The 20,148-nt window shown below is 42.7% G+C and overlaps 1 protein-coding gene across 1 annotated transcript in view; it reads left to right on the plus strand.

The window, feature by feature from the left end:
• Positions 1–19,926, plus strand: part of MINAR1 (membrane integral NOTCH2 associated receptor 1) — a 235,533-nt gene extending 215,607 nt beyond the window's left edge. Inside the window, exons 2-4 of the mRNA XM_069766479.1 lie at positions 6,780–8,938; positions 9,062–9,316; positions 18,839–19,926. Of these exons, the coding sequence (XP_069622580.1) occupies positions 6,800–8,938; positions 9,062–9,316; positions 18,839–19,036 (2,592 nt within the window). The 5' untranslated portion in view covers positions 6,780–6,799 and the 3' untranslated portion in view covers positions 19,037–19,926. The remainder of the gene's footprint in view (positions 1–6,779; positions 8,939–9,061; positions 9,317–18,838) is intronic.
• The last annotated feature ends 222 nt before the right edge of the window (positions 19,927–20,148 follow it).

Here is a 20,148-nt window from a genome sequence, read left to right on the forward strand (position 1 = left end):
GTAGTGGGAAAAGTACAATAGCACCTAAGGCTGGAGGTGTTGAGCCAGCGTCATCATCTGGCTACACAAGGCCTCTAAGGCTCCCTTATCTGGGAGTAGGAAAACGGCTTTTAAAGCTGGAGCAGCATGAAAAAGTTTTGGCTTTCCTTGCTGACTCAGCCTCTAGCTTTTTCGCCTCCTCTTCAGAAAGTTCCAAATATAAAAGCAGTGAGTCGTCAGTGGATGCTTCTGGTCAGGAACAAGACGTTTCTTTGTGTCCTTCACCCAAACCAAAAGTGAAGGATGCGTCAGGCGACACTACAGGTTACTCCATGGAGCTCTTTACACATTCCGTGCCTGGGTTAGAACGGGAAATTGTTAACTGCCCATTACAAGATGAATCGGACATGGAGTGCACTGATGCACAGCCACAGCTAGATTATAATGCTGTTCCATTGACTCAGATCACTACATTGCCCTCGCAGTGTACTGAGCCAGAATCTGACCCTGATGAGACTATGGTGCCCGTCCCGAACGCTATAGCACCTTACACGGTGACACAGAGGAAGGTGCACATGACATTGAAGAGGAGGTGATAGATGACCCAGTTGTTGACCGGTGGTCTTACAGTGAGGGAAGCAATGTAGCGTTGCTGACTACCTTCATTCTGAGCAGGTGCACCAACGATACTGGACGTTTGGTAGTTAGTCCAGGCTTGCAAGTGCATGCTCGTTAAATGTGTTTAGTTGTTGACCCAGATTGGCAGCCATTGGGGGAAGAGGGTGCCGCTGCCAGTAGCTCTGAAGCGGAGGAGGATGATCCGCAGCAGCCATCTACATCGCAACAGCTGTCATCTGGCAGGCCCGTATCAGGCCAAAAGCATTTGTCAAAAACAAAAACAGTTTTAGGACAGCGTGGCCATCCGGTGAAAGTAGCACAGCGTGCAATGCCTGAAAAGGTATTCCATAGTAGGAAAAGTGCAGTGTGGCAATTTTTTAACCAAGATCCGAATGACCAGTCAAAAGTTATCTGTAAAAAATGCTCAAAGACCTTTAGCAGAGGGAAGAATCTTCAAAATTTAAATACAATGTGCATGCTTAGACATTTAACCAGCATTCACCTGCAAGCCTGGACTAATTACCAAATCTCCCGTACCGTTGGTGCACCTGCTCAGAATGAAGGTAGTCAGCAACGCTACATTGCTTCCCTCACTGTAAAGGTACCTTCACACTGAGCAACTTTACAATGAGAATGACAACGATCCGTGACGTTGCAGCGTCCTGGATAGCGATCTCGTTGTGTTTGACACGCAGCAGCGATCAGGATCCTGCTGTGACATCGCTGAGCTGAAAGTCCAGAACTTTATTTGGTCGTCAGGTCGGCGTGATTCGTCATGTTTGACAGCAAAAGCAACGATGCCTGCAATGTTTTTTCACGGAGCTAACAACCAGCGAGAACGATAAGTACGTCACTGGATCGCTCCTGCATCGTTCTGGAGTTGCTGTGTTTGACATCTCTACAGCGACCTAACAGCGACGCTCAAGTGATCTAGTTTAGGTCCGATCGTTGTCTATATCGCTGGAGCGTCGCTAAATGTGACGGTACCTTAAGACCACTGGTTAGGACACCACCAGCAGCAAATGTGGAGGTATCGTCGCAAGGCCAAAGCAGTCAGGGAATCACAAGGTTACTGGTAGGAAACACTGTATGTAGGTCAACATCGAGAATACCATCACCAACCCTCTCTCAATCCACCATGTCCACCACCACCACCACCGCTAGTTCCACCATATGCACCTTTCCAGTCCAGCTCACCCTACAAGAGACTCTCATTAGGAAAAGAAAGTACTCATCCTCTCATCCGCATACACAGGGTTTGAACGCCCACATAGCTAGACTAATCTCGTTAGAGATGATGCCCTACTGGTTGGTTGAAAGCAAAGCTTTCAAAGCCCTGATGGCCTACGCCGTACCATGCTATGACCTACCAAGTCGACACTTCTTTGCGAGAAAAGCCATCCCAGCCCTCCACCAGCATGTCAAAGACCGCATTATGCATGCACTGAGGCAATCAGTCAGTAGAAAGGTGCACCTCACAACAGATGCATGGACCAGTAGGCATGGCCAGGGACGTTACGTGTCTATCATGGCACACTGGGTTAATGTGGTGGATGCAGGGTCCACAGGGGACAGCCATAGTGGGACAGTTCTGCCTAGCCCACGGTCTAGGAAACAGTTGGCTGTAGGCATTCGCCACCCCTCCTCCTCCAGAAAAAAAAACTCGTCCACAGAGCGCAGTCACACGACCACTCCATCCGCAGCTGCCAGTGTTGCACACAAGGTGTCCCATTATCGAACAGCTAGTGGTAAGCGTCAGCAGGCTGTGTTAGAAATGAAGTGTTTGGGCGACAACAGACACACCGCGGAAGTACTTGCCGAGTACTTGCAGCAACAAACTCAGTCATAGTTGGGCAGTGTTCATCTTGAGGCAGGCAAGGTAGTCAGTAATAACGGAAGGAATTTTATGGCTGCCATAGCCCTTTCAGAACTTAAACACATACCTTGCCTGGCTCACACCTTGAACCTGGTGGTGCAGTGCTTCCTGAAAAATTATCCGGAGTTACCAGCCCTGCTCCTGAAGGTGCGAAAACTTTGCTCGCACATCCGCCAGTCACCCGTACACTCCAGCCGTATGCTGAACCATCAGCGATCGCTGAAACTTCCCCAGCACCGCATAATAATCGACGTTGCAGCAAGGTGGAACTCCACACTGCACATGGTTCAGAGGCTGTGCGAACAGAGGCGTGCTGTAATTAATTTGTGGGAGGATACACATACACGGGCAGGCAGTTGGATGGCAGACATGGAGTTGTCTGGTGTGCAGTGGTCGAAGCTCCAAGACCTCTGTCAAGTCCTTCAGTGTCTTGAGGAATGCACATGGCTGGTAAGTGCAGACGACGCCATCATAAGCATGAGCATCCCACTAATGCGTCTGCTGATGCAAAGTTTGATGCACATTAAGGAGCTGGCGTCTGCAGCCGAGGAGGAGGGAAGCCTTGATGACAGTCAGCCATTGTCTGCTCAGGGAACTCTCCCGGATGAGGTGGCGTATTAAGAGGAGGAGGAGGAGGATGATGGGGATGAATATTTATGGGAGGAGGATGCTTTACAGGGGGCAATAGAGACTGGTGGCGTTGCAAGGTCAGGTACAGGGTTTTTGCGGGACACAAGTGATGTTGATTTGCAAGAAAGTGCTCCTCAACCCAGCACAAGCAGTGAATTGACACCTGGAACATTGGCCCACATGGCTGAGTATGCCTTGCGTATCCTAAAAAGGGACCCTGGCATTATCAAAATGATGACCGATGACGATTACTGGTTGGCCTGCCTCCTGGATCCACGATATAAAGGAAAATCACAAAATATCATGCCACATGGGAACCTTGAGCACATATTGGCTACCAAACAAGCAACTCTTGTAGACCGTTTGGTTCAGGCATTCACAGCACACAGCGGCGGTGATGGTTCTCACACGAGCCATAGGGGGCAATATGGCAGAGGTGCTAGAGGTGCACAAATCCAAAGTGGCGTTGGACAGAGGGGTTTTATGACCAGGTTGTGGAGTGATTTCGCAATGACCGCTGACACGACAGGTAGTGAGGCATCGATTCAAAGTGACAGGAGACAGCATTTGTCCAGTATGGTTACAAACTATTTTTTCTCCCTTATCGATGTTCTCCCTCACAGGCCATTCCCCTTTTATTACTGGGCATCTAAAATAGACACCTTGCCTGAATTGGCAGAATAAGGAGCTCGCTTGCCCTGCTTCTAGTGTGCTATCAGAAAGAGTCTTCAGTGCTGCTGGTTCAATACTGACCGAAAAAAGGACACGTCTGGCTACCCAGAATGTTGATGATCTAACCTTCATTAAAATGAACCAATCATGGGTTTCCTTAGCTCAGCAGACCCTGTTCCATTCAAGTGGAATTACTATATATGTAAAACAGAGATTGTACCAAAATGCAAAGACAGACTAGTGCTCTAGGAACCAAAATCCTTCTCCTCTGCACCAATACGTAAGCCATGCATTTAACTGAATTGCTGGCCGGCACTCAAAGTTAAACGACAGTGCTCTGTAGTAGGGTACATCCCTCCATTAAGCGGTGAAGTTATCATATTTTCAAACAAATACAATGGTAAAATGCTCAAAAAGATGCCTGGGCCTCCTTTGACCTTTTCATTGACCTGTATTAAAAATTATAGAGCGTCCTCTGATTGAAAAATGCATAAAGAATGGTCAGGTCACTTCTTTTAACTGTTTATGGAAACCTGAAGCAGTTAAAAGACGCTCAAAAGACTGAACATATGAACAGAAAGTCGTGTTCACATAGAAATGAATACGTTCATTCTTTTGGAACTTTAGTTAGCACTTTTCAAGACGTCTTGGAGCAGACCCACCTGAAAGAAATATAGTGTTCACATACCCTTATAATGCTTGCCTCAATATATGCAAATTGCCTCTTCTGAGAAAAAGAGGACTTAAACTCTATAGCGCCACTTGTTGGAAGTAGCGATCCTACAAGTCAAAATCAACCCTTTAACGAGTCATGCAATATGACTTAGGATAAAAGTCAAATCAGTATCTCAATTTGTAGACACAGTGTTTCGGGCTGTTGGCCCTTGTCAGTGCGAAGCATGAGAACTGATTTGGCTAGGTGAGAGGTTCTGGACTGGGGTCTAAGGGGTAATGTTTCATGACTCGTTAAAGGGTTGATTGTGACTTGTAGGATTGCTACTTCCAATAGGTGGCGCTATAGAGTTTAAGTCCTCTTTTTCTCAGAAGAAGCAATTTGCATATTTAATTTCCCAAAGGAGCATTGCACGGCGAATAAGCCTCCTTACCTTGACAAGCCAGCTGGTATGTCACTCTCCATAAGGAGAAACGATACCCCTTAGACCCCAGTCCAGAGCCTCTCACCTAGCCAAATCAGTTCTCATGCTTCGCACTGACGAGGGCCAACAGCCCAAATCACCGTGTCTGTGAATTGAGATACTGATTTGGCTTTTATCCTAAGTCATATTACACGACTCGTTAAAGGGTTGATTGTGACTTGTAGGATCGCTACTTCCAACAGGTGGTGCTATAGAGTTGTATGGGGTACTAAGCTGTCATATTTGCAATTTTCACCCTGCAACACAAACTAGTTATTCTGAAAAAACAGTACAGCCAAAATTGTCTCGCCATCCATACGTGAATTCCCAGAGGGGTGTAATTTCCAAAATGGGTTCAATTGAGGAGCTTTTTACTTTTCTAAAATTAAAAGGCTCTGAAAATGGCACTTGCAAACTATTGCAGGAAAATCTGCTCTCCAAAAGACAGTACTGCTCCAAAGCTCTGCCATGTGACCAAAAAGTACTGCATGACCACAAAGGAAGTATTTCCGAATTTGTGAAAATAGTATAATAGTATAATAAGTTATCGGGCTAAAACAAAATTTTAGAGGTAAAAACTTTTGATTCAGTGACCAATGTCATATAATTCTATGAAATGCTAAATCTGTACTCCAATTGGCGCTCGGGTCCTTTTGAGGACACAGTGCTCAAACTGGTTCCTGACTAAATGGAGTATTGGCGTACTCAAGAGAAATTCTGAAAAAAATTCAATTAATCATTCCAGGAATCTAAATACTCACAAAACCCCTAGATAAATTCCTTAATTGATTTTTTACCAAAACAGGGTCACTTGTAGGGGGTGTCTGCTGTTTTGGCACCTCATGGGCTCTCTAAATGAGACATCGCTTCCACAATCTATCCCAGCCAAATTTGCACTCTAAAACTAGAACAGCCCTCCTTCCTTTCCAAACCCTGCTGTCCGCCCAAACAGTAGTTTCTAACCACATATTGGTTATCAATGTATTTTGGAAAATTTGCACAAAAATTGTTGGGTCCATTTTCTCTTTTTACCATTGTGAAAATGAAAAATTTGGGGTAACTGTTCGGTAAAAAAATGTTACCTCATTTTTCCATCCACATTCTGTTAATTTCTTTGAAGCATCTGAAGGGTTAACAAGCTTTCGGAATGCGATTTTGAACACTGTGAGGGGGTGCAGTTTTTAAAAGTAAGTCTTGTTTGGGGATTTTCTAACAGGTTGGCCACTCAAAGACATTAAGACATTTAAAAATGCAGTGATCCCAAGAAAAATATTTTGTAATTTTCATAGTTTCCAAAAATGAAAAATTGCTGCTAAAATTTAACATTTTCTAACATCCTAACAATAAAAAGTTGTTGAAAAAATGATACTCACATAAAGTGGACACGTGGTAAATGTTATTTATTACCTAATTAGAATGGTATGCATATCTGTTTTAAGGGCATCCAAATTCAAAGTTCAAAAATTAAACATTTAAAAAAAATTGTAACAAACTTTAGATATTATCTTAAATAAATGCAAATCATATCAACATACATTTACCACTAACATAAAATACAATCTGTCACGAAAAAAAAAATCTAAGCATCACTAAAATATATAGAAGCATTTCAGAGGTTAAAGTGACACATCATTATTTAGATACGGTAATTTGGCCCAGCCAGAACGGTGAAAACTGGCTTTGACGGAAATGGGGTAAAAGACACAAAGTTTGCTTGATGCCCCTTTAACAATGCAGGGGAGTGGTGTTAAATGTAGTAGTACCTGAATTTTAAGGTTTTGGTTGACATTAGCTCTTAAACTTAATTTGCAAAGTTAAGTGCAAAATAACATATTTGTTGTAATGTAATGTAATTTTATCATTTGTAGGAACATAGAAGCCAGTCACCATGAGTGATGCTCAGGACTCTTCCTATCTTCTTGTGAAGATTCTAGAAGATTTAGACTCCAAACAAAATTCAGTTTCTTACCAAGACCTGTGTAAATCTTTATGTTCCCGATATGAGCTACCTGAACTTGCAAAGCTGCGCAGTCTCCTTTACTACACTGCCTGTCAAGATCCCAGCTTTCCAGCAAGTCTCTTCCGAGACAAGATGAGAAATGCCGCAGAAAATCAACAGTCCAAAAAAATTATAGCAGCTGCAGATATAGTCACTATATTTAATTTGATACAAATGAATGATGGAGCAGCCAAAGAAAAATTGCCCATTCAACAGCAGTCTCAGCAAAAAGAGGGCATGGAATCCGACACAGAAGTTTACAGTGGCAAAGATTTAGCCTCACATAAAGAAGCACATAAACGAGATACCAACCGGAGTTATTCCATCACCAGGTCCTCCAGCTGCCACAAAGAAGAATGTGAAGGATGCCATACATTTCTCCCAGAGCCAAATTTCCTCTTAGGAGTTAAACAAGAAGGAAACAAGCGGGCAGCTTCCATGGAGAGATTGCAAGCTTTGGACTCATACCCTATGGTAACACCGCAATCCTGTGAAATGCAAAGCACCTATTTCCCCAGTCAGCCATTATCAGAGTCGGATTCACTGCCACCTACGCCTAGTGACGAACCTTTCAGACTTCCAGCTTCCAGTGGACAGAGAAGAAACATTTTTAAGGATGATTTTCATAACTTAGCCAGAGTGTCACCTAATGTAACAATGAAAAAAAATGAAGGGAAAATAAGTCCCAAGACAGTTTTTTTCAATCATAGTTTTGAGATGCCATATAGCTCTCACTATCTGAATACAGCATACTCCTCTTCGGAGGACTTTCGAAGAGCGAAGCATGAAAGCTTAGATGATCTTCAGGCTTCCACATACTTCGGTCCAACAACTGGTTCAGGATTATCAGATCAAAAAAGGTTTAATAGTAAGCCTAAACACCTTATAGGAAAGCCAGTAAAAAGCTGGAGTTTAAACACTGAAGAGGTACCAGATTTTGAACGCTCATTTTTTAATAGAAAAGAAGAAGCTATGTGTTATCCAAGCACAGGCTTACCATCAGCAAATTTTGTTTCAGTGCCAGAGCGACATCATTCTTACTTACCAGACCTAGCTTTGAAATCGAATGGAAAAAAATTTTGTGAGCCTCAAGATGTTGAAAAGCAAGAGGCATTGAGGAGATTCAGAGACAAAGGCACAAAAACGCCATCCTCATCCTGTCAGTTTAGTATAGAGAAGACAGAGAGTGTTGGTACACAGACAGAGCAAACTGATGCCAAAAAGGGAAAGGAACCAAACATCCCTTCCAACTGCAGCCGCTATATAGAAGGCAGGGCTCGTAACCAGTCGGAAGCAGATTCAGAAATCATTAGTGATGACATAAGTGACATATTCAGATTCCTCGATGATATGAGTCTTTGTGGATCCTCTGGCATTCCTCAGTCCTCTTGTTACAATAGCAGTGGTTCATTATCTCAAATTCCACGAGTCGAAAATGAAAGTTCTCCAGAGCATGCAACCAACAGAGCAAACAGCAAACCCATCAAGGGTCCAAGGGGGGAGACTTTGGAAGAGGAAGAACTAAAATGTAGTGTTAGAAAGTTAGTCAGAAGAATTGGAGAGATAGAGAAGAAGTTAGAATCACTTTCTGGTGTGCGTGATGAGGTATCCCAAGTGTTGGCCAAGCTAAACAAGCTAGATGAAAGAATACAGCCTCCAGAGAAAGCAAAGTTAGAGATCGATAGTCAACCACATAGTGATGCCACTTCCAGTACAAGAGCTTCACCAAGTTCATTCCAAGATCAAAACTCATCCCACAATGGGAACATGGACAAGCCTGACTGCTGTTGTCCAGACATTACTAATGCTACTACGGAAAGTCTGAGAGTCAAAGCCATGAAAAAAAACCTTTTTTCTCAAAGGTCTGTTCGATCATTAACTGAAGATATTACTACCAGTGAGTCTAAGCCTGGAAACTCCCAGCTTGAATGTCGATCTTGGGGATTCCCTAAACAGCCCAGCATATCTGAAGAAGAAAAGAAAGATAAAGGAGGATCAAGTAGAGACTGGCACCGCAAATCAAAAGAGGTAAAAAAGCAAATTTACATTAACGTATATATGAAAACTCAAACATATATTCTTGTCTGTATGTTGTATTTAATGCAAAACAGGTGATATATACTTAAACTGTATCTTTGATATTTGCTGCAGGTGGATCGCCAGCATGAAATACCTCATTTGCACAGAATGCCAAAACCAGCCAGGGAATCCTATATGGTGGAACAAGTGTTCAGCCCTCACCCTTATCCAGCATCTCTGAAGTCCCACATGAAAAGCAACCCCATTTATACAGACATGCGCCTAACAGAAATGGCCGAGTTAAAACGAACTCAACCATCATGGACAATAGAAGAATATGCACACAACTCAGGAGAGAAAGGGCGTCTGACGGCACTGGATCTCCAGGTAAATTATAATATATACACTATTCTCATGACTGCTTACAAAGCAAATATCTGTGTGAACAGCAATGAAATTAGAACCTTTAACTACCTAATTCTGCACACAACTCAGAGTTTACTATATTATATACAGCTATGGCCAAAAGTGTTGGTACCCTTGAAATTGTTCCAGAAAATAAAGTATTTCTACCATAAAATTATTGCAACTACACTTATGTTGTTATACACATAGTTATTTCCTCTGTGCGTATTGGAACAACCCAGAAAAAAAGACAAACTAGGCATAATTTTACACAAAAGCCCCAAAATGGTCAGAACAAAAATTTTGGCACCCTTATCTTCAACTTAATATTTGGTTAAACACGTTTTGGAATAAATAACTGCAATCAATTGTTACATGTAACCATCAACAAGCTTCTTACATCTCTCAACTGGAATTTTTGATCACTCTTTTTTTGCAAATTGCTCCAGGTCTCTCATATGGGTGCCTTCTCCCAACAGCAATTTTAAGATCTCTACACAGGTGTTCAATGGGATTTAGAGCTAGACTCATTGCAGGCCACTTGAGAACTCTCCAGCGCTTCATTTCCATCTATTTCTTGGTGGTTTTTGAAGAATATTTGGGATCATTGTCCTACTCCAAAAGAAATGACCTAGGACAAAAACCCAGCTTTCTGACACTGGGCACTACAATGCAACCAAAAATCCTTTGGTAATCTTCAGATTTCATAATGCCTTGCACACAGTGCCAGAGGCAGCAACACAACCCCAAAACATTCTTGAACCTCCACCCTGTTTCACTGAAGGTACTGTGTTCTTTTCTTTGTAGACCTCATTCTGTTTCAGTAAACAGTAGTTATGTGCTTTACCAAAAATCTATACCTTGATCTCATCTGTCTACAAGATGCTTTCTCAGAAGGATTTTGGTTTACTTGCATACAGTTTGGCAAACTGAATTCTAGCTTTTTTATGTGCCAGCAGTGGGTTCCACCTGGGTCTCCTGCTGTAGCATTACGTTTCATTTAAATTTCAGTGTATAGTTCACTCTAATACTAATGCATCCTGAGCCCACACAACAGCTTGAATTTCTTTGGCACTTCATTGAGGGTGCTTATCCACCATCCAGACTATCATGCGTTGCAACCTTTCATAAATTTTTCTCTGCCGTCCACATTCAGGGACATTAGCCATAGTGTTATGGGTTGTAAAGCTACTTAATTATATTGTTCATTGTGGACAAACATCAAGATCTCTGAAGATGGACTTGTAACCTTCAGATTGTTGATATTGTCCAACGTTTTTGGTTCTCAAGTCCTCAGACAGTTCTATTCCTCTATTTCTGTTCTGTTCGCCATGCTTAGTGTGACACATACAGACACACAATGCAAAGATTAAGTCATCTTCTTCCCTTTTGATCTGGTTTCTGGTGTGATTTTCATATTACCCACACTTGTTACTTGCCACAGGTGAGTTTGAACAAGAATCATATGCTTGAAACAAAGTTATTTACCCACAATTTTGGAAAAGTGCCAAGAATTTTGTCAGGCCCTTTATTGGGTTTTTGTGTGAAATTATGTTAAATTTGCCTTTTTTTCCCTCTGTTTTTTGGTGTGTTGTTCCAATACTTTAAAAAAAATAACATGTGTTAAATGCTTCATTTTCTGGAACAATTTCAAAGGTGCCAACACTTTCGGCCTCAAGTGTATACTCTAGGCAATCCTTATTAGCAAATCACTTCAACAGTACATATCGCTCTCCTCTCGTCATGATCAATACAGTGTATTGCACTGCGTAAGGTTAAATTCACGTGTCTGTTTGAACTTTACATCTGTTTGATCCTCTAAAGCAGGGGTGGGAAACCTCAGGCCCCAGGGCCATTTACGGCCCTCGATGACCTTTTATCAGGCCCCCGAGCAGATTCTCAGGGACCACATTCTTGGGCAGGGAGGTGTATTTTGAGTACAACCAGCTCATTAATTTCTTCTTGCTCTGTTAGCACACACACGCAGTGTTCCCTACTGAACACTGAAGGGCATGCAATTAAAGATTACGTCCTGAAACCAGTGCCAGAGTCAGGATGTACTTTGTGGGCGGAGTTTGTACGGCCCCCGAAGGACGGTATAACTATCCAAATGGCCCTTGGCAGAAAAAAGATTTCCCACCCCTGTTCTCAAGAGAACAGAGAAATGCAATTCATGTGCAAAACGGATATGTTGCATAACTGATGCAAATTAATTTAGAGGAAACCATTAATTATTATGGTTCCATTTTTTTGTCAGTTTTTTACCTGAAAAAGTTCAACATGCAGATGAATTCTGTTTGTGTTTTCCTCTAAATTGAACAGACAAAAGTAATGTGCAAACAAAAATGTGAACTTAATGAAACATCTTTAAAAAATCTGAGCCTTTAAAGAGTAACCATAGTTTTAATTTTTATTTAATAAATCAATCGTCCACATGAAAATAAGGAACTTTTTAGTATATCTTGTTAGAGAAATCTGCTTCATTCACCTCTTGGACTGACCATTTATTTTCAATTCACAGGTAAAATCTGTATTCAGTGAAGTTAGATTGCCACATTGCTGAAATACGAGATGGCAGTTGGTGCTTTGAACATTCTATGGAAGTCGAGTGGAGCTGGAGGCAGACACAGACATTCTGCTGCAAGTTCTCTAGAAACCACAGCTGTAATTCTCCATAGAAACATATGAGCACCCACTACCATCTAATAAACAAGCAGTTAGACAATCTGTATTCACTAAAGAGAGATTTTAACCATGAACTGATACAGGAAAGAAATATATCTTGGTACCGTGTTAGCCAGTAGATGGAAAAATATTTAGAATTGAGAGTCCTCAGTGGTTGATACCTTTTAATGGCTAACTTAAAGGATGGTAACAAATTGCAAGCTTTCGAGATTACACAGGTCTCTTCATCAGGCAAACAGAATTTGTTTTGGTCTTTGCCTGATGAAGAGACCTGTGTAGTCTGGAAAGTTTGCAATTTGTTACCATCTTTTCAGTTAGCCATTAAAAGGTATCAACCACTGAGGACTCTCAATTCTAAATATTTTTCAACCATGAACTGAGAATTTTAAGAATGATTAGTTCATGAGAAGAAAGAAGCATATTTCTCTAATAAGACATATTCCAAAATTTCTTGTTTTCACGTGTAGTATTGATTTATGAAGAAAATTAAAATGACAGTTACAGTACTTTTTAATGCTAACAAAGCATTGCGCCTAGCCTGGATAAATTATAGCAAACTCGACTCAGTTCTGATAAGTATTAGGTATATACACATTTTGAGTCACTGGATGTGCACAGTCACAGTTTCATCTTTCCTGCAGCCTAGGGATGCTGGAGTGACAGCTCCGATGGTCTATGGGATATGGAGTGTGTTGGAGTTTCAATGTTGTGAGCGACAGCCCAGTCATCCAATCTGATCATGGGGCTAGCTGGACTGTCAGCATTTTGACTGACAGCCCTGCCACTCATTCTGGCCTAGCCTGCAGGCGTTTCTCCAGGTCTCTCCTTTCCTTGGTGATTTGCCAGCTGTTTAGCTGGCTAGCTGTGAGCTGTCCAGTGTCAGCTGTAGCTTAGTCTTGTGTGTGCTTAGTTCTGTGCCTGATTGTTTCTGATTCTCTGATCTTACTGCCGGACCTAGGATTTGTCATGACCATTCATGTGGATTATCCCTTCAGCCCTTGACGCTCTCTGACTTAGGCTATGTGCACACGTTGCGGATTCTCTGCGGATCCGCAGCATTTTTTGAGGTGCAGATCCGCAATTGATTTACAGTACAATGTAAATCAATGAGAAAAAAAAATGCTGTGCACACTTTGTGGAAAATCCACTGCGGAAATGCTGCATTTTAAAAGAAGTAGCATGTCACTTCTTTTTTGTGAATCTGCAGCGTTTTTGTACCCATTCCATTATAGAAAACCGCAGGGGTAAAAACCGCAGCAAATCCGCAAGAAAACCGCAGCAAAAACGCATAAAAAACGCTGCGGAACCGCAGGTGCGTTTTCTGCCAGGAGAGGCAGAATCCGCACCAGAAATTCCTAAGCCTAATCCGCAACGTGTGCACATAGCCTCAAGGTACCTTACCCCGCCCGGACTTGGTCTCAGACTATCCGTTTATCTTACACCCTTGCCTTGACATACCCTCCTGGCATTTGACCCCAGACTGTTTCCTGACCAGTGACCACCCTTTGTTTTGCACCCCCCATCCCCCCGTACCATCAGCCCTTTTGGTATCAGACCTCGAACCTCCTGACTACCCTGTCTCATCGCTTGTTCATGACTAGTCACTCAGCATCACATATACATGGATATTCCCATTCACTTACAACAAAGAGATATTGAAAGTATTGAAAAAGTAAACATATAAAATATTAAAATATGATTATGGACACCCTTGAGTACATTTTGTTAAGTTAAACTATGTATTTTGTAAAATAAAACATATTTTCTATTGGCTTTAATTAAAAAATGTAACACCATGTGAGTTGTGCAGGCTGCATGTATTCCCATACGCCTCAAGCTGCTCAATTCTTGTCAGTGTTAAAAGGACCGTGTCAGCACAAAATGACTGCTCAAACATAGCAAAATACCCTATAAAAAACATAAGCCTCATAAAAATCAGATTTCAGTGTTCAAATCTATTGATGAGTTTGCTAGAAGTCATTCTTTGATTGAATATGCTAATGAGGTGCTAAACGAACCTGTGGCACGGCCGAGCAGTTCAGTGCACCATCCCATCTACTTGTTTGTCATCTATCTCTGCCATTCTGAGGGTCTTATAAGGCCAGGGGTCCCCAACTCCAGGCCTCGAGGGCCGCCAACAGTGCAGGTTTTCAGGATTTCTTTAGTATTGCATCGGTGGTAATGTGATCATCTGCACAGGTGATGATTCCAACCCCTATGCAATACTAAGGAAATCCTGAAAACCTGCACTGTTGGCGGCCCTCGAGGCCTGGAGTTGGGGACCACTGTATAAGGCCATGTTCACACTTTGCGGGTTCTACCGCAGAACCGTGGCGTTTTTGCAGCTGCGGGTCCGCAGCAGTTTCCATAGCGTTTACAGTAACCTGTAAACCCTATGGAAACCGCAAACCGCTGTGCACATGCTGCGGGAAAAACCGCGCAGGAACACAGCGGTTTACAACCCGCAGCATGTCACTTCTTTGTGCAGAATCGCAGCGATTCTGTACCCATAGGAATGCATTGATCCGCTTACTTCCCGCATGGGGCTGTGCCCACCATGCGGGAAGTAAGCGGATAATGTGTGGGTGGTACATGGGGTGGAGTGTTATGATCCGGTGACCTTGGAGCAGCATGAAAACTTTCACTGGAGTAGGTGGTAACTATACTGACTGCAAATCCTGATCTTAACACCGCAACTAGAAGTAGCCGTGGGGTGTACCTAACAAGCCCTAGACACCTCGTCACAGCCGGAGGACTAAATACCCCTAAAGATAGAAATAGGAATTCTACCTTGCCTCCGAGCAGAACCCCAAAGGATAGGCAGCCCCCCACAAATATTGGCTGTGAGTAGGAGAGGAAAGACACACACAGTCAGAAAACAGGGTTTAGCACAAGAGGCCACTCTAGCTAAAATAGGAAAGGATAGGACAGAGTTCTGTGCGGTCAGTATTAAAACCCTTCCAAAAATATCCACAGCAGATTATACAAAAAATTCCTCCATCTAACTAAAGACGTGGAACGTATATCTGCAACTCCAGAGACTCCTACACACAGAGCAGGTATACAATAAAAAAAAACAAGCACACAGCTTGTGTGCCATACAAAAAGGAACATTTCAAAAACCTGACCGGCACATCCAAACATAGACTAAGTGTGAACAGGTGCTGAACCCAGAGTCGCCAACTCGTATATAGTTAAGTAAATAAGGCAGCACACTGCAGCGCTAAAACATGCAAACTTGAAAACACGAAATTTGAACTGCATTACTGCACTAGAAATATGAAAAATGAGAGCTTTTAGCGCATAAAAATGGCCAATTTTATGTGTACCTGGTGGCCCCTTTACGGCATCTCTCTTATACCAGGTCCTACGCTTGCCTTACCTCACTGAGAATAAACGTCTCCATCTGAATGGGTACATGTGAAACCTCTTCTTAGACTAAAATTCTCTCTCTCTGTGGAGGGGTATTGGACCTGCTGTAATTAAAACACCTGAAGCTAGGAGGCGGAGTGCACGATCAGAAGGCTAAAGAATACATTTCAAAAACCTGGCCGGCACATCCAAACATAGACTAAGTGTGAACAGGTGCTGAACCCAGAGTCGCCAACTCGTATATAGTTAAGTAAATAAGGCAGCACACTGCAGCGCTAAAACATGCAAACTTGAAAACACAAAATTTGAACTGCATTACTGCACTAGAAATATGAAAAAGCATAGGACCTGGTATAAGAGAGATGCCGTAAAGGGGCTACCAGGTACACATAAAATTGGCCATTTTTATGCGCTAAAAGCTCTCATTTTTCATATTTCTAGGGCAGTAATGCAGTTCAAATTTCGTGTTTTCAAGTTTGCATGTTTTAGCGCTGCAGTGTGCTGCCTTATGTACTTAAATAGAAAAAGGAACAGACACTTATCTTTGCTGAATTGGCAGCTAAGCAGGAGAAGCCAGACAGAGGTCCAACACTTCCCAAGAAACATTGACAACTGGCAAGGACTAATGAGTCCTGCAAACCTAAATACCCCAGTCAGGATTGCAATCAGCGGATACACCTGTCCAAGACTGCAGCCTAGGGACAACTGCATTACCACCTACAACCACCGGAGGGAGCCCAAAAGCAGAATTCACAACAGTGGAGGAGAGGAGACTCTCCTCCAGGCCCCGGGAACCATATTTTTGGGTAAAAAAAAAAAGAATTAAAATAAAAAATAATGCTATACTCACCTCTCAGCGCTGCACGCGGCTGTCCGGTCTCAGGTTTGCTATACGACCAGGACCTGCGGTGATGTCGCGGTCACATGACCGTGACGTCACGAAGGTCCTTCTCGCACAGCATCTTTGGAACCGGACCGCCGCCTCCAGCGCCAAGGAGATCGGGACGTCAGAGGGTGAGTATAACATTATTTTATTATTTTTAACATTGCTATTGATGCTGCATATGCAGCATCAATAGTAGGAGTAAAATCCCGCAGCGGAACCCGCAGGACAATACGTGATAAATCTGCAGGGATAACCGCAGCGGGTTTGCCCTGCAGATTTATCAAATCCGCTGCGGGAGAACCCGCAGGGACCCGACGCTATGTGTGAACATAGCCTAAAGCCAAAGCTGTCAGTCAACAAAGAGAAGGTGGGAAGATAGATGGAAATTAAATAGGTGGGAAGATGAACTGCTCAGAAACAGTATGTGGGCGATTAATTAAGAGGTTTATGTCAGACAGATTTGGACACTAAAAATTCAATTTTTATTCTGGCTGTGTCCACTACAAGGTGCTGGGCTGGGTGTGAAGAGTCATTCTGTGCTGACAGACAGCCTTTTAATGGGTGAGATGGCTCTTTGTCAGGATAGTCTCTAGCACTTCTCCTGTAATGTAAACTAAAATTTAATCAAACCGATTTAAAAAAAAAAAAAAAAAAGAGGAGAGAAGTGAATTGAGCTGTTAGAATGGAAGAATAATGAAGAAGAAGACAAACATTACAACATGTTTAGGAGAAACCCATTGCAAATATATTTCATTTCATTAAAGCACCACTCCAGGTGTTTTTTTTGTTTTACCGCTGGAGTGGTGCTTTGAATATAAGGTACCTGCACTTAGTCTGATACGTACCTGCTGCCATCTTCCCCTTCCATTGACGTTGCTTTTTGGAGTTCGTGAAGTGCCAGATGGCTCCAGTGTTTCATGGCGCGAGTCGACGATCATAACCCCATAGAAGTCTATGAGAAGCTCGCTCTGGCTTTCATATACTTCTAATGGGAGCTTCATAGCCTTTAACTCCTTTCCGACATTGTGCGTAATATTACGCCAATGTCGGACTCCATCCCTTTGCTGTGGACTCCAGCACTGAGCTCACATCTTTCCTGGCAAATGGCAGCTGTTTTGAACAGCTGACATGTGCCTACCAGCCACGGGTGGAATCGCGATCCACCCATGGCTGTTAACTAGTTAAATGCTGCTGTCAATCTTTGACAGAGACATTTAATGCGTGCTTCTGGCTAGCATGCCAGAAATCCCGGCCAATGGGTCAGCATGACAACCAGAGGTCTCCATCAGACCTCTAGGTTTGTCACTTTCCGGATTGGTATGAGCACCGAGATGGCTTTGTCATAGTAAGGGTTTTGAACTGGAATCTCTGGATGATAGGAAGCCATTAACCCCTTCATGACCATGGGATTTTCCATTTTTCCGTGTTCGTTTTTTGCTCCCCTTCTTCCCAGAGCAATAACTTTTTTATTTTTTCATCAATATGGCCATGTGAAAGCTTATTTTTTGTGAAACAAGTTGTACTTTTGAACGACATTGGTTTTAGCATGTTGTGTACTAGAAAACGGGAAAAAAATTCCAAGTGCTGTGAAATTGCAAAAAAAAGTGCAATCCCACACTTGTTTATTGATTGGCTTTTTTTACTAGGTTCACTCAATGCTAAAACTGACCTGCCATTATGATTCTTCTGGTCAGTACGAGTTCATAGACACCAAACATGTCTAGGTGCTCTTTTATCTAAGTGGTGAAAAAAAATTCCAAACTTTGCTAAAAAAAAAATAAAAAAAATTGCACCATTTTCCGATATCCGTAGCGTCTACATTTTTCATGATCTGTGGTTGGTTGAGGGCTTATTTTTTACAATGCAGAAGCATCGCTGACCCCCGATCAAGTGACAGGCGCCGGTTAAATGCCGCTGTCAGCTTTTGACAGTGGCATTTAACTAGTTAATAGCGGCGGGTGAATCGCGATTTCACCCGCCGCTATTGCGGGCACATGTCAGCTGTTCAAAACAGCTGACATGTCCCGGCTTTGATGAGGGCTCACCGCCGGAGGCCTGCATCAAAGCGCGGTATCTGACCTCGGACCCCGTCCGAGGTCAGAAAGAGGTTAAAGGGCTTGGCATAGGGGAGAGGTTGGGGAATACCAGGGAGACAGGTAGATTAGTCGGGCAGCAGAGTGTAGGATAGATTGGAGTGGTGCCAGAATGCTAGAGGGGAGGCCGAGAGTAGGAGGTTGCAGAAGTGAAGGCGGGAGATGATAAGGGCGTACACTAGTATTTTTGTGGTTTCGTGGTCAAGAAATGCATGGATCCGGGAAATATTTTTGAGTTTGAGATGGCAGGAGGAGGCAAGGGCTTGGATATGTGGCTTGAAAGAGAGGGCAGAGTCGAGGATCACCCCGAGGCACCGAGCATGCGGGACTGGTTAAGTGAGCAGCCATTGACATTGATGGATAGGTCTGGTGGAGGGGTAGAGTGAAATGGGGGAAAGATGATGAATTCTGTTTTGTCCATGTTCAGTTTTATAACTCTTGAGGTCTACTGTGTTTTTTTCTTTATAGACTCAGGAATCCTTGAACCCCAATAACTTGGAGTTTTGGATGGAAGACATCTATACTCCGGGTTACGACTCATTGCTGAAAAGAAAGGAAGCAGAATTCCGGCGAACCAAGGTCTGTAAGATGGCGGCACTCATCACCGCAGCTGCCTGTACAGTAATCCTAGTGATTGTGGTACCCATTTGCACCATGAAGTCATAATCCCTAAAAACAGACTGCTCAGCCTGCATTCCCAATTTATACTGTATAGTGACCAGGAATGGATAATGAAGGCTACTGATAGACATAAGTGGCAGTGAAATGAATGAGAAGAAACTAAGAGATATAGAATATATAGGACACACAATGTACACATTACAAGTATGATGCTGGCATTTTCTAAGAAATCAGATGAAAGGAGTAGGAATTACACTATGGCATGTACCCTCCTGCAGTTTATGTAAATGGATTATAGAGACTACAAATCCTCCTCCCTCCAGAGAGATCCTCTTGGACAGTCATCACACACTATAAACGCCACCACAAAGAAGACATATCAAGCTAACACATGCACAGACCTCAAAGATGTGAATTCATCATTCATCTGCATAAGGGAGAAGAAGAGGAACAAGACATTTAGAGGACACAGTGAACAGCCAAAGACGTGATGCAGCATCGACTGAACAGCAATACACAATCATTCCATCTTTCGTGCCTTTCTTCGATACATTGACAGCAATTTTTGCTTTTAGCATTACATTATTTTTTTATTTAACTATTAGAAAAATTTGCCTCTTACATGGTTTTGTCAGAGAAGTTCAAAACCATGATGACCCATATATGCCACCCTCAGTGAGCTCTCAATACCTGCATATGGAGTTAATGGACTCAAAGTTGTCACTCCCTGGTGTGGATAGTTAGGTTAAGCATGATTGTTATATAGTGATGACAGTGGAAGAATGTGTCTTCAAAACTGTAATGTGCAAAGTTGACATTTATACAGGTGGGTATATCTTGATTCCCTTTTCACCATTAACATAGACATTTAAAGAGGACCTATCACCACCTGGGAAACATCATGAAGTAAAGGGATACCAAAATATAACTTTCTCAAATATTTAAAATTAGGAAAAGTAAAAAAAAAGTCCTCACTAGTCCTAAAACATTTTGTACCTTAAGAGAAGGAGGCTGAGGTAGGGTTCTCTACTGTCTCTCTATATTGACAGTTGTGTGAGACTTCCTGCTTCTGACTATGGATACACAACTGTGTGGATGGAGGCTGCGTGTAAATAGATGGGAGAACCATGCTATGATCTGGTTTTCTACTGAATGTA

The sequence above is a fragment of the Ranitomeya imitator genome, chromosome 4 (assembly GCF_032444005.1).
Source record: "Ranitomeya imitator isolate aRanImi1 chromosome 4, aRanImi1.pri, whole genome shotgun sequence".
Taxonomy (NCBI): domain Eukaryota; kingdom Metazoa; phylum Chordata; class Amphibia; order Anura; family Dendrobatidae; genus Ranitomeya; species Ranitomeya imitator.